At 46.0% G+C, this 12608-nt stretch overlaps 1 protein-coding gene across 1 annotated transcript in view; it reads left to right on the top strand.

The window, feature by feature from the left end:
- Positions 1-6730: 6730 nt before the first annotated feature.
- The window catches only part of LOC147731512 (retinol dehydrogenase 7-like), a 251079-nt gene continuing 245201 nt past the window's right edge, over positions 6731-12608 (top strand). The window contains exon 1 of the mRNA XM_086956557.1: positions 6731-6957. Within this exon, the coding sequence (XP_086812683.1) occupies positions 6943-6957 (15 nt within the window). The 5' untranslated portion in view covers positions 6731-6942. The remainder of the gene's footprint in view (positions 6958-12608) is intronic.

Genomic DNA, 12608 nt, shown 5'->3' with positions numbered 1-12608 from the left:
TTAAACCCAGATCAGTTGACTGGGGGTGAGTGCTTGCATTGTTCAACACTCCGTCTATCATCCCCTTTGGTTTTGCTTTAATCACCCTAAATTGGCAGGGTATGCCCAGATGAGGGTCCCTTGCTCACTTTGCCACTGGATTCAAGCTAGCCTGGCTGATGACGGCTGATTAGCCAGAAACCGGTCCCAGGATGCTTGTTTCTGGTCCGGGGAAGACATGGCTTGGCAGTTAGGGCTGGACTGTTCCCATCAGGCACAGGGTCAGACTGATTTGCATATGGCCATGTCTGAACTGGGGTGGCGGAGTGAGCCAAAGAATGATGATGGATTGAACGCAGATCAGTTGACTGGGGGTGAGTGCTTGCATTGTTCAACACTCCGTCCATCATCCTCTTTGGTTTTGCTTTGTTCGCCCTAAGTTGGCTATGTATGCCCAGACGTGGGTCCCTTGCTCACTTTGCCACTGGATTCAAGCTAGCCTGGCTGATGACGGCTGATTAGCCAGAAACTGGTCCCAGGATGCTTGTTTACGGTCCAGGGAAGACATGGCTTGGCAGTTTGGACTGGACTGTTCCCATGAGGCACAGGTGCAGACTGATTTGCATATGGCCATGTCTGAACTGGGGTGGCAGAGTGAGCTAAAGAATGATGATGGATTAAACCCAGATCAGTTGACTGGGGGTGAGTGCTTGCATTGTTCAACACTCCGTCCATCATCCCCTTTGGTTTTGCTGTGTTCGCCCTAAGTTGGCAGGGTATGGCCAGAGGTGGGTTCCTTGCTCACTTTGCCACTGGAGTCAAGCTAGCCTGGCTGATGATGGCTGATTAGCCAGAAACCGGTCCCAGGATGCTTGTTTCCGGTCCAGGGAAGACATGGCTTGGCAGTTCGGGCTGGACTGTTCTCATGAGGCACAGGGTCAGACTGATTTGCATATTGCCATGTCTGAACTGGGGTGGCAGAGTGAGCTAATGAATGATGATGGATTGAACGCAGATCAGTTGACTGGGGCTGAGTGCTTGCATTGTTCAACACTCCGTCCATCATCCTCTTTGGTTTTGCTTTGTTTGCCCTAAGTTGGCAGGGTATGCCCAGACGTGGATCCCTTGCTCACTTTGCCACTGGATTCAAGGTAGCCTTGCTAATTACGGCTAATTAGCCAGAAACCGGTCCCAGGATGCTTGTTTCCAGTCCAGGGAAGACATGGTTTCGCAGTTCGGGTTGGACTGTTCCCATGAGGCACAGGGTCAGACTGATTTGCATATAGCCATGTCTGAACTGGGGTGGCGGAGTGAGCTAAAGAATGATGATGGAATTAACCCAGATCACTTGACTTGGGGTGAGTTTGTGCATCGTTCAACACTCCGTCCATCATCCCCTTTGGTTTTTGGTTTGTTCGCCCTAAGTTGGCAGGGTATGCCCACACGTGGGTCCCTTGCTCACTTTGCCACTGGATTCAAGTTAGCCCGGCTGATGACAGCTGATTAGCCAGAACCTGGTCCCAGGATGCTTGTTTCTGGTCCAGGGAAGACATGGCTTGGCAGTTTGAGCTGCACTGTTCCCACGAGGCACAGGGTTAGACTGATTTGCATATGGCCATGTCTGAACTGGTGTGGCGGAGTGAGCTAAAGAATGATAATGGATTAAACCCAGATCAGTTGACTGGGGGTGAGTGCTTGCATTGTTCAACACTCCTTCCATCATCCCCTTTGGTTTTGCTTTGTTCGCCCTAAGTTGGCAGGGTATGCCCAGACATGGGTCCCTTGCTCACTTTGCCACTGGATTCAAGCTAGCCTGGCTGATGACGGCTGATTAGCCAGAAACCGGTTCTAGGATGCTTGTTTCAGGTCCAGGGAAGACATGGCTTAGCAGTTCCGGCTGGACTGTTCCCATGAGGCACAGGGTCAGACTGATTTGCATATGGCCATGTCTGAACTGGGGTGGCGGAGTGAGCTAAAGAATGATAATGGATTAAACCCAGATCAGTTGACTGGGGGTGAGTCCTTGCATTGTTCAACACGCCGTCCATCATCCCCTTTGGTTTTGCTTTAATCGCCCTAAATTGGCAGGGTATGCCCAGATGAGGGTCCCTTGCTCACTTTGCCACTGGATTCAAGCTAGCCTGGCTGATGATGGCTGATTAGCCAGAAACCGGTCCCAGGATGCTTGTTTCTGGTCCAGGGAAGACATGGCTTGGCAGTTGGGGCTGGACTGTTACCATGAGGCACAGGGTCACACTGATTTGCATATGGCCATGTCTGAACTGGGGTGGCGGAGTGAGCCAAAGAATGATGATGGATTAAACCCAGTTCAGTTGACTGGGGTTGAGGTCTTGCATTGTTCAACACTCCGTCTATCATCCCCTTTGGTTTTGCTTTGTTCGCCCTAAGTTGGCTGTGTATACCCAGACGTGGGTCCCTTGCTCACTTTGCCACTGGATTCAAGCTAGCCTGGCTGATGACGGCTGATTAGTCAGAAACCGGTCCCAGGATGCTTGTTTACGGTCCAGGGAAGACATGGCTTGGCAGTTCGGACTGACTGTTCCCATGAGGCACAGGTGCAGACTGATTTGCATATGGCCATGTCTGAACTGGGGTGGCAGAGTGAGCTAAAGAATGATGATGGATTAAACCCAGATCAGTTGACTTGGGGTGAGTGCTTGCATTGTTCAACACTCCGTCCATCATCCCCTTTGGTTTTACTGTGTTCGCCCTAAGTTGGCAGGGTATGGCCAGAGGCGGGTTCCTATCTCACTTTGCCACTGGATTCAAGCTAGCCTGGCTGATGATGGCTGATTAGCCAGAAACTGGTCCCAGGATGCTTGTTTCCGGTCCAGGGAAGACATGGCTTGGCAGTTCGGGCTGGACTGTTCTCATGAGGCACAGGGTCACACTGATTTGCATATGGTTGTGTCTGAACTGGGGTGGCGGAGTGAGCTAAAGAATGATGATGGATTAAACCCAGATCCGTTGACTGGGGGTGAGTGCTTGCATTGTTCAACACTCCGTCCATCATCCCCTTTGGTTTTGCTTAATTTGCCCTAAGTTGGCAGGGTATGCCCAGACGTGGGTCCCTTGCTCACTTTGCCACTGGATTCAAGCTAGCCTGGCTGAGGACGGCTGATTAGCCAGAAACCGGTCCCAGGATGCTTGCTTCCGGTCCAGGAAAGACATGGCTTGGCAGTTCGGGTTGGACTGTTCCCATGAGGCACAGGGTCAGACTGATTTGCATATGGCCATGTCTGAACTGGGGTGGCGGAGTGAGCTAAAGAGTGATGATGGGTTAAACGCAGATCAGTTGACTGGGGGTGAGTGCTTGCATTGTTCAATACTCCGTCCATCATCTCCTTTGGTTTTTGTTTTGTTCGCACTAAGTCGGCAGGGTATGCCCACACGTGGGTCCCTTGCTCACTTTGCCACTGGATTTAAGTTAGCCTGGCTGATGACAGCTGAGTAGCCAGAAACCGGTCCCAGGATTCTTGTTTCCGGTCCAGGGAAGACATGGCTTGGCAGTTTGGGCTGAACTCTTCCCATGAGGCACAGGGTTACACTGATTTGCATATGGCCATGTCTGAACTGGGGTGGCGGAGTGAGCTAAAGAATGATGATGGATTAAACCCAGATCAGTTGACTGGGGGTGAGTGCTTGCATTGTTCAACACTTCGTCCATCATCCCCTTTGGTTTTGCTTTGTTCGCCCTAAGTTGGCAGGGTATGCCCAGAATACTTGCGTCCTCGGCTAAGGATTTAATGGCCTTTTTCTGTGCAAGGGATAGATTGTGCTGTGTACTGTTCAGCTTTTTGAACCAAGCTTTCTGCCTGGATCTGGTAAATTGTCTGGTCACACTGTCCGGGAAAATATCAATATTATCGAGTGGAATGTTAGGGAGGAAAGTGGAGCCAGCTTTGAAGTCAGTGGAGGCTGCTTTCTCATAAGTTATATCTAGCTTGTCTAATACCATGTACAGGTCAGTAGCATTTTCAGTCTCCTCACGTTCAAGTTTGTGAAGTATGAGAAGCATGTCAAAGTCACCTATGTTCAATTCATTTTTGAGACCAGACTTGTGGATGCTTTTGCTTTCCTTGGTAATGTTAGGTTTGAACTTTTGCCATTTTTCAGTTTCAACTTACGAAAGAAGCAAAATAGAGATCGATCAGTTTATCAACTTAGTTGAATGGCTCAGAAGGGCAGAAAGGCCTAGGTATAAAGTTCTTTTCTCTAGATCACTTAGTGGTTTGTCCAAAAAGTTGATCATGGTTTTGTTAACCATATCATCATCCATCATGGCACTGTTTTGGAGCTAGTTGATTTGTTTCCCATGCGCCTCTTGTCTCTCCCTCTTCTCCCGTCTCTGTTTGAGTCTCTTTCTCCTTTTTTGATGTATCCCCACCTCTTCTCTTGCCTCTTCCCTTTTTGCCAGTTCCTTTTGTCTTGTTCTTTGGTTTCGGAGTGGTTCTTGTCGCTTGCCAGTCCCTGCAAAGGAGCCGTTATTTTTCTAAAACATTTGTAGGCTTTGTATTATGGTCACTGCCGGAGGCGGAACTCCTTGATGTGACCAATGACATCAATGGAGGTGGCCGGTTCATTGTCTGGTATCTCTGGTGCTGCACATGTATGTGTTGTTCCCAGAATAGGGACTGTGTACAGTAGTCATATTTATGGCTGTATGTTAAAATTCTGCCACTTTCGTAATCACTACAGTCTCTGTGTAGTTTCTTCTGTTTTCTTGCTTTGATATAATCCTCATATTTTGTCATATGATTTTTCATTTCATCCATGACTTTAACAATGGTTTCTTGCTCGCTTCTTTTACTCAGTTCATCTCTAATATTTTTGATTTCATTGACGATAGTTTCTCTATCTTGTCAGGCACATTTGACCAACACGGCCATCATGCATTTGAAACTCCTGGCTGAGTTTGTGGCCCATTCTTCCAGCATCTGGGGGATCCATAAGAAGGACTAATGTAGATTCTTATCCCCCTGGGCACCATTTCTTTATTGATATAATCTTGAAGTGAGATATCTTCCCACCATTTGGATATTTCTGTTTTTTTAACTTTTCCAGTTTCTGGAGTTTATCAGTTAATGATGATTAATTGTTGGTTAAGTCTTTAAATGTATGTCCTTTGCCTGGTGCTCTGGCAAAAAGGCTTTGTGCTGAACAGAACTATGTAATATGATGGGAAGCTATTTCACTTCAAGATTATATTGATAAACAAACGATTCAGGAAGGGACACCTTACTGCACATAAACAATCATTAATGGCATTTTTCTGTTTCTATGTGTGCTGCAGCACACATGGAAAAAGCAAACACGATGAGAAATAAAAGTATTTCTCCTTGTTGCGCCATTCAAATGCCTGCTATTGCAGGGTGTTCGTTTTTGCCGCTGCCCACATCCTTGTAAATCTGGGACAGCATCAAAATGCCAAGGGTGTTGCGGTGAAACACGCACAGCAACACCCATTGAAAGCCTCTTTCACACAGATACCTGTGTGAAAGGGTACCATATTCTCAAAGCAGCGTTTAACCACAAAAAGTGTGTTGACATCACTTTGTAAATATGGTGCAGTGCATTTCCCCACTGGAATGCTGGTAAAAGTGACATTACAGTGGCGCAATCCCCATGTAAATATGTCCCAATATTCCTGACAACGTTGCATTTGTTAACTGAAGCAGACTTTTGGAGCAACTAAGTTTACTGAGATAGCAGAAAGTGTACCATAGGTGGTAAAGGTTACAGTTTCAAATAGTGCTGTGCCTTTCATCACTCCAGTGTAAATAAATAACTACTATTATGATAAGCAATTAAAAAAAAGAATCTTTCAAAGTTCAGCTACAATTCAGTTTTTGGCATGCGTTTCATGATTAATCACTATTATTTTCATAAACATTGTGGGCCATATTATCAAGCCCCAGCAATAATTATCGCTAAGCGCACTTAGCACTAGGATAATTATCGCGGGGTAGCGTGGATTTTTATCACTGAGATAGCGTGCTATTAGCAACGCTTATCTCAGAAGTGATAAAAATCCTCGCGCTAACTGCCAAATGAGAGATTATCGCTGGAAAACCAACGATAATCTCTCGAAGTTTGTCGTTAGCTTGATGATAGGGGCTCACAAACTTAGCCATGATATCCACCTTCCATAGCATATCATGGCTAAATCAGGAAAATACCAGGTGTAAAAAAAGCAGCGCTAACCGCGGGTAGCGCTGCTTTTTTTATCACTAACAGGGTTAGCGATATCCTTGATAATAGGAGAAATGTCGCTTAACAACATTTATCCTATTATTTTTCTCTGGAACGCCCCCTTTGCATCTCATTAGAGATGCAAGGGGAAGCATAGAGAAAAAGGGTGCTAACATGCAAATTTGCGTGTTAAGCACCCTGTTGCAGATAGGGAGATAATTTTATCTCAGCTTTCTTGGCTTTTAAAGCCAAAAAAGCAGAGATAAATCCCTTGATAATATGCCCCTTGATTTTTAAATTATGTAAAACGGCTGTGTCTTGATAAAAATGCTGTCTAAGGTTTTCTGCGAAGAAAGATTTCAGAGTGCTCCTACTGTTTGCAATAACTAGACAAGTGTTTTGTAATCTAATTAGATTTCCTTACTGAGACTTGACCTCTTCTGACTTTGAGATTAAATCATTACAGGCAACAACGGAAAATCTACTGGGTATTAAGATCGACAGATTAGCGCTGGTGCGGAGCTGAGCATCGGCGGGTCATCAATGATGGCTATTATGAAAGAATTGTACTTCTAAAATGGGTTCAGTACTGTTACAGAACTCGACCACTTAATCGGCATGCTGCTATCCTTATGTAAATGTTTGGTTCTGTCAAAGTCTCGCGCGACCGGTACAAGGAGTCGCTTGTCAGTCTTCACGTCAAGCATTGCCAGAGGCGGCTCACATCACCCTGCTTAAGCTGTCATCCGGATGTCTCGACTAAATGTAAGTAAATGAGTTGTTTATTTGATATATCTTTACATGTATTTGTGAAATCTTATTTTTAAACAAATCTGTTTATCATCTATGCTAAAATGTTATTTTTCAAAATAATTTGACAAGGACATATCTTGTGGCGATGTTATGGTATATAAAGGGGTATATTTGTGTCCCGTTGCACCACGCAGTGTGGTATATGTGGGATGCGAACCTCAAGTGAGAATTATAAAGCCACGGAAGGCCACTTTGCGGGGCCCAGGGTGGCTCCATAAATCTAGGGTGAAGCAAAGCAGGGTGTTCCATTCTGCAGCACACATAGGAAGTAGAATATGCCTCTGGGCTCTGTTTTTGTGCAGGAAAGTTCTCCTTCCTACACAAAAATAATCCTGCATGCAACGTAGGCACCCTTGTACTATGGTGCAAGTGTGCCTGTGTTGGTGCCAGGCTGCCAAAAGGCCGCCAGCGCAGTGGAAAAGGCAGGAATGCGCTTTATTGACTTAAATATGGCACATTCAGTCCTTTTCCTGTCATACAGTGCAACGCAGTAGGGGATTTGCTGAGCTACATTGCATGACAATTTCGTAAATATGCCCCTTAGCATATTTACCAACATTTGTGCTGCACGTTTCAGTTTGAGCTTCGCTTGTGGGCCATTTTTAATATAAAGTAAATAGACAGGATGTTTTGCATTGCATTGGGAAACAGGAGGTCCATCACAAAACTATAGTAAACATACACTGATGTGTAATATAGGTGAAAGTGCGATTAATAGCAATCAATATACACAAAAAACAAACGTATACATTTTAAGTCTATAAATCATTTCCACTTTATTTTTAAAAACATGCACAAAAAATGTACATTGAAGTTTGATTTATACTGTCTTTTATTAGTTACTTTTTTAATCTTATATGAATAATTTAGGACACCTCAGTAAAATGAATGGAAAGCACATCATTTAAAATATTGTCTGCATTCACTTAAAATACAAATTGGAAGCTAATTGGTATGCTAAATCTCTGCGAATTTTGTTTTAACAAAATATAGATTTCCTTTTTGGTTTTTTGCATTTACAAGTTCAATTGCAATTAAAAGAAATGTTTTGAAACAACATTTTGAAGACAGTATGTTCACCGATAATGAAGTCAAGGTTTGTTGCATAGGTCAATAAATGCCAATATTACTTTTTCTTCTAAAAAAAGGTTCCTTTTATTATTACCATCTTATACTTCACAAATCACATGATTCAAGCACTTCTTAAAATTACAAGTTTTGTTGGACAACATTCAGTCAAAGAATAACACAACGCTTTCAGGCAAGGTTTTCTTAATAAAAAATAATATCCACATAAAGCCATGTTTATCAATTCATCAACAGTGTGTCCAAATGCACAGGTAATTGTATCGTGTTTTTTCTGCAGCATATATTGGGTCACAGATTGGCTCAATATGAGCTTGCTGATGTTCTACTTTGCTGAATTGTTTAATTTTGCTAAACCAACACCTGCTCATCTTTTTTGTTATGTTTATTAAGGTTTATAAATTTAGCATCTATTATGTCAATTACATATCAATAGACTTTTGACAGGATGTACAAAACAAGCATTAGGAATGCATTAGGGCTCGGGTTTGTTTGAGTTAGAGATAATGGCATTGTAAATGGCAATGTGTTTTAGGCATGTGTTTTGGAGTGGAAGCATGTGGTGTGTGTTGGAGATATGTGTGTTGGATTGGAATGTTATCAATGGTGGCATGCTTCACTTTAATGCATTATCTTTAAAAGGAAAAGTGCAGCATAGTGCGATAGGTACAATATTAATTGGTGGATGCGTTATCAATTGGTGTGTGCATTGATGGGTGGTAGATGTGTGTGCCTGTAGGGATTGTGCAGTGATGGCTGTTGGTGTGTGTGTTTGGTGGAAGCGTGTACTGGTGGCTTGAGGTGTGTATGACTGGTGGTAGCGTGTAGTAAGAGCTGTTACTGAGTGCGGCTGTCAAGCGTACAGAGATGGATGGTAATGCGTGTGGTTGGTGAAATGGTGCACTGACAGCTGTTGATGATTGTGCCAATTGAAAGAGTGGCTGGTGCACTGTCTGTCAGCTGTTGGTGTGTGTGTGTGTGTTTGGTGAAAGTTGCACTGACATTGTTTGTTGTGTGTGTGGGTGTTTAGCGGCACTGATGCATGGTCGTGTTTGTTTTTGGTGAAAGCGTACATTGATGGTTGTTGGTGTTTGTGCCTGGTGAAAGCATTCATTGATGGCTGGGGGTGTGTTGTTGTGTGTGTTGTTTTGTGTGTAGTGGTGAGTGTGTGGTGGTGAGTCTGTGGGGGTGAGTGTGTGGTGTTGAGAGAGTGAGGTGTGTGTGGTTTGTGTGTGTGTTATGTGTGTGTGGTGTATGTGTGTGTGGTGTGTGTATGGTGTGTGGTATGTGTGTGTGGTGTATGTGTGTGTGGTGTTTTCTGCACACTCACACACTGCCCCTACACACTCACACACTGCTCACCCGCACACTCCCAATGTCACCCTGCATAGTCACACACTGTTTATCCTGCACACTCATTCTGCACACTCACACAATGTGACCCTGCACCCTCACACACTGTCTCTGCAGTCACTCTGCACTCACTGTCACTTTACACTCACTCTGCACTCAGAACTCTGAACTCACTCTGCACTCACTGTCACTCTGCACTCAACTGCACGCAACTGCACTCAAAAGCACACAGCACTCAAAAGCACACAGCTCTCAAAAGCACACAGCAGTCTGCACTCAACAGCACTCTGCACTCAACAGCACACAGCAGACTGCACTCAACAGCACACAACACTCAACAGCACACAACACTCAACAGCACACAGCACTCAACAGCACACAGCACTCAACAGCACGCAGCACTCTGCACTCAAAGGCACACAGCACTCGGGACTCAAAGGCACACAGCACACTGCACTCTACAGCACACAGCACTCTACAGCACACTGCACTCATCTGCACTCAACTGCACTCAACTGTGAGCAGTGTCTGTGTGTGAACAGTGCCTGTGTGTGAGAAGTGCCTGTGTGTGTGAGAAGTGCCTGTGTGTGGGAAGTGCCTGTGTGTGTGAGCAGTGTCCGTGTGTGTCAACAGTGTCTGTGTATGTGAACAGTGCCAGTGTATCCCTGCACCTAAAATCAACCTACTTGTCATGAGGCCCAAGGTTAAACACACAAGCACAACTGTTGCAACCCGGCTGCTCGGACCCTCCATGCAGAAACCCATTCCTGCTCTCGGAGGTTTGGTTTTGTTGCTGAACAAGACATGAGACCCTTTGATGAGATGAGGAGAATGTGGCAAAATGTGGGACTATTCGTAAGTGACGTAGGCACAGTGCCGGTGTGTGTGAGCAGCCTGTGTGTGTATGTAGTGCCTGTGTGTGTGAACAGTGCCTGTGTGTGTGAACAGTGTCTGTGTGTGTGAACAGTGTCTGTGTGTGTGAGCAGTGTCTGTGTGTGTGAGCAGTGTCTGTTTGTGTGAGCACTGTCTGTGTTTGAGCAGTGTCTGTGTGTGAACAGTGCCTGTGTGTGAGAAGTGCCTGTGTGTGTGAGAAGTGCCTGTGTGTGTGAAAAGTGCCTGTGTGTGTGAGCAGTGTATGTGTTTGTGAGCAGTGTCTGTGTACGTGAACAGTGCCTGTGTGTGAACAGTGCCTGTATGTAAACAGTGCCTGTGTGTGGACAGTGCCTGTGTGTGAACAGTGCCTGTGTGTGAACAGTGCCTGTGTGTGATCAGTGCGCCTGTGTGTGTGCGCAGTGCCGGTGTGTGTATGTAGTGCCTCTGTGTGTGAACAGTGCCTATGTGTGCGCGCAATGCCAGTGTGTGTGAGCAGCCTGTGTGTGTATGTACTGCCTGTGTGTGTGAACAGTGCCTATGTGTGCGCGCAGTGCCGGTGTCTGTGTGTGTGAACAGTGTCTGTGTGTGAGCGAGCAGTGTCTGTGTGTGAACAGTGCCTGTTTGTGTGAGGAGTGCCTGTGTGTGTGAGAAGTGCCTGTGTGTGTGAGCATTCTCCGTGTGTGTCAACAGTGTCTGTGTGTATGAGCAGTGCCTGTGTATCCCTGCACCTAAAATCAACCTACTTGTCATGCGGCCCAAAGTTAGACACACAAGCACAACTGTTGCAACCCGGCTGCTCGGACCCTCTATGCAGAAACACATTCCTGCTCTCGGAGGTTTGGTTTTGTTGCTGAACAAGACATGAGCCCCTTTGATGAGATGAGGAGAATGCGGCAAAATGTTGGACTGTTCGTAAGTGACGTAGGCGCAGTGCCAGTGTGTGTGAGCAGCCTGTGTGTGTATGTAGTGCCTGTGTGTGTGAACAGTGCCTGTGTGTGTGAACAGTATCGGTGTGTGTGAACAGTGTCTGTGTGTGTGAGCAGTGTCTGTGTGTGTGAGCACTGTCTGTGTGCGAGCAGTGTCTGTGTGTGAACAGTGCCTGTGTGTGAGAAGTGCCTGTGTGTGTGAGAAGTGCCCGTGTGTGTGAAAAGTGCCTGTGTGTGTGAAAAGTGCCTGTGTGTGTGAGCAGTGTAGGTGTTTGTGATCAGTGTCTGTGTGCGTGAACAGTGCCTGAGTGTGAACAGTGCCTGTGTGTGAACAGTGCCTGTGTGTGGACAGTGCCTGTGTGTGAACAGTGCCTGTGTGTGATAGGGGTGCCTATGTGTGTGCGCAGTGCCGGTGTGTGTATGTAGTGCCTGTGTGTGTGAACAGTGCCTATGTGTGCGCGCAGTGCCGGTGTGTATGAGCAGCCTGTGTGTGTGTATGTACTGCCTGTGTGTGTGAACAGTGCCTATGTGTGCGCGCAGTGCCGGTGTCTGTGTGTGTGAACAGTGTCTGTGTGTGTGAGCAGTGTCTGTGTGCGAGCAGTGTCTGTGTGTGAACAGTGCCTGTGTGTGAGAAGTGCCTGTGTGTGTGAGAAGTACCTGTGTGTGTGAGAAGTGCCTGTGTGTGTGAGCAGTGTCCGTGTGTATCAACAGTGTCTGTGTGTGTGAGCAGTGCCTGTGTACCCTGCACCTAAAATCAACCTACTTGTCATGAGGCCCAAGGTTAAACACACAAGCACAACTGTTGCAACCCGGCTGCTCGGACCCTCCATGCAGAAACACATTCCTGCTCTCGGAGGTTTTGTTTTGTTGCTGAACAAGACATGAGCCCATTTGACGAGAAGAGGAGAATGCAGCAAAATGTGGGACTGTTCGTAAGCCAGTAAAAAGAATTCCGTTTCGTACCTGGACGTTACTGTCTCCAATACAAACGCACTTACATACTTTGTGGGGTAATGAAGACTGTGTGTCTCATGGTCGGCGCACAACCAAGCCAGCTCTTCAAAGGCCAACACTTACACATGAAAGGATGCAGACAAACGCGCGCCCACCAAACTCACTGCAGACTGGTGAACGCTCCCCAAACATCTGGGTTCAATTACCGCGCCACCCTGACAGCTCGTAATTTACAATTTATTGCACTCCCCTGCGCGTAACCGCACAGAATATGCAGGAAGTGCACAAACTTAAATCCATATGGCCTATTGCGTGAAGGCTACTAGAAACACAGCACTGCGAGGACCAATTAGCATGCAGATGCCAAAATAAACTACGGAAAAATCTCGCGCACTGAGGAATTTTTACTTC

Source organism: Lissotriton vulgaris, chromosome 2_1 (assembly GCF_964263255.1).
Source record: "Lissotriton vulgaris chromosome 2_1, aLisVul1.2, whole genome shotgun sequence".
Classification (NCBI taxonomy): domain Eukaryota; kingdom Metazoa; phylum Chordata; class Amphibia; order Caudata; family Salamandridae; genus Lissotriton; species Lissotriton vulgaris.
The sequence above is the reverse complement of the archived record's forward strand: the minus strand, read 5'-3'. Positions and strand labels throughout refer to the sequence as shown.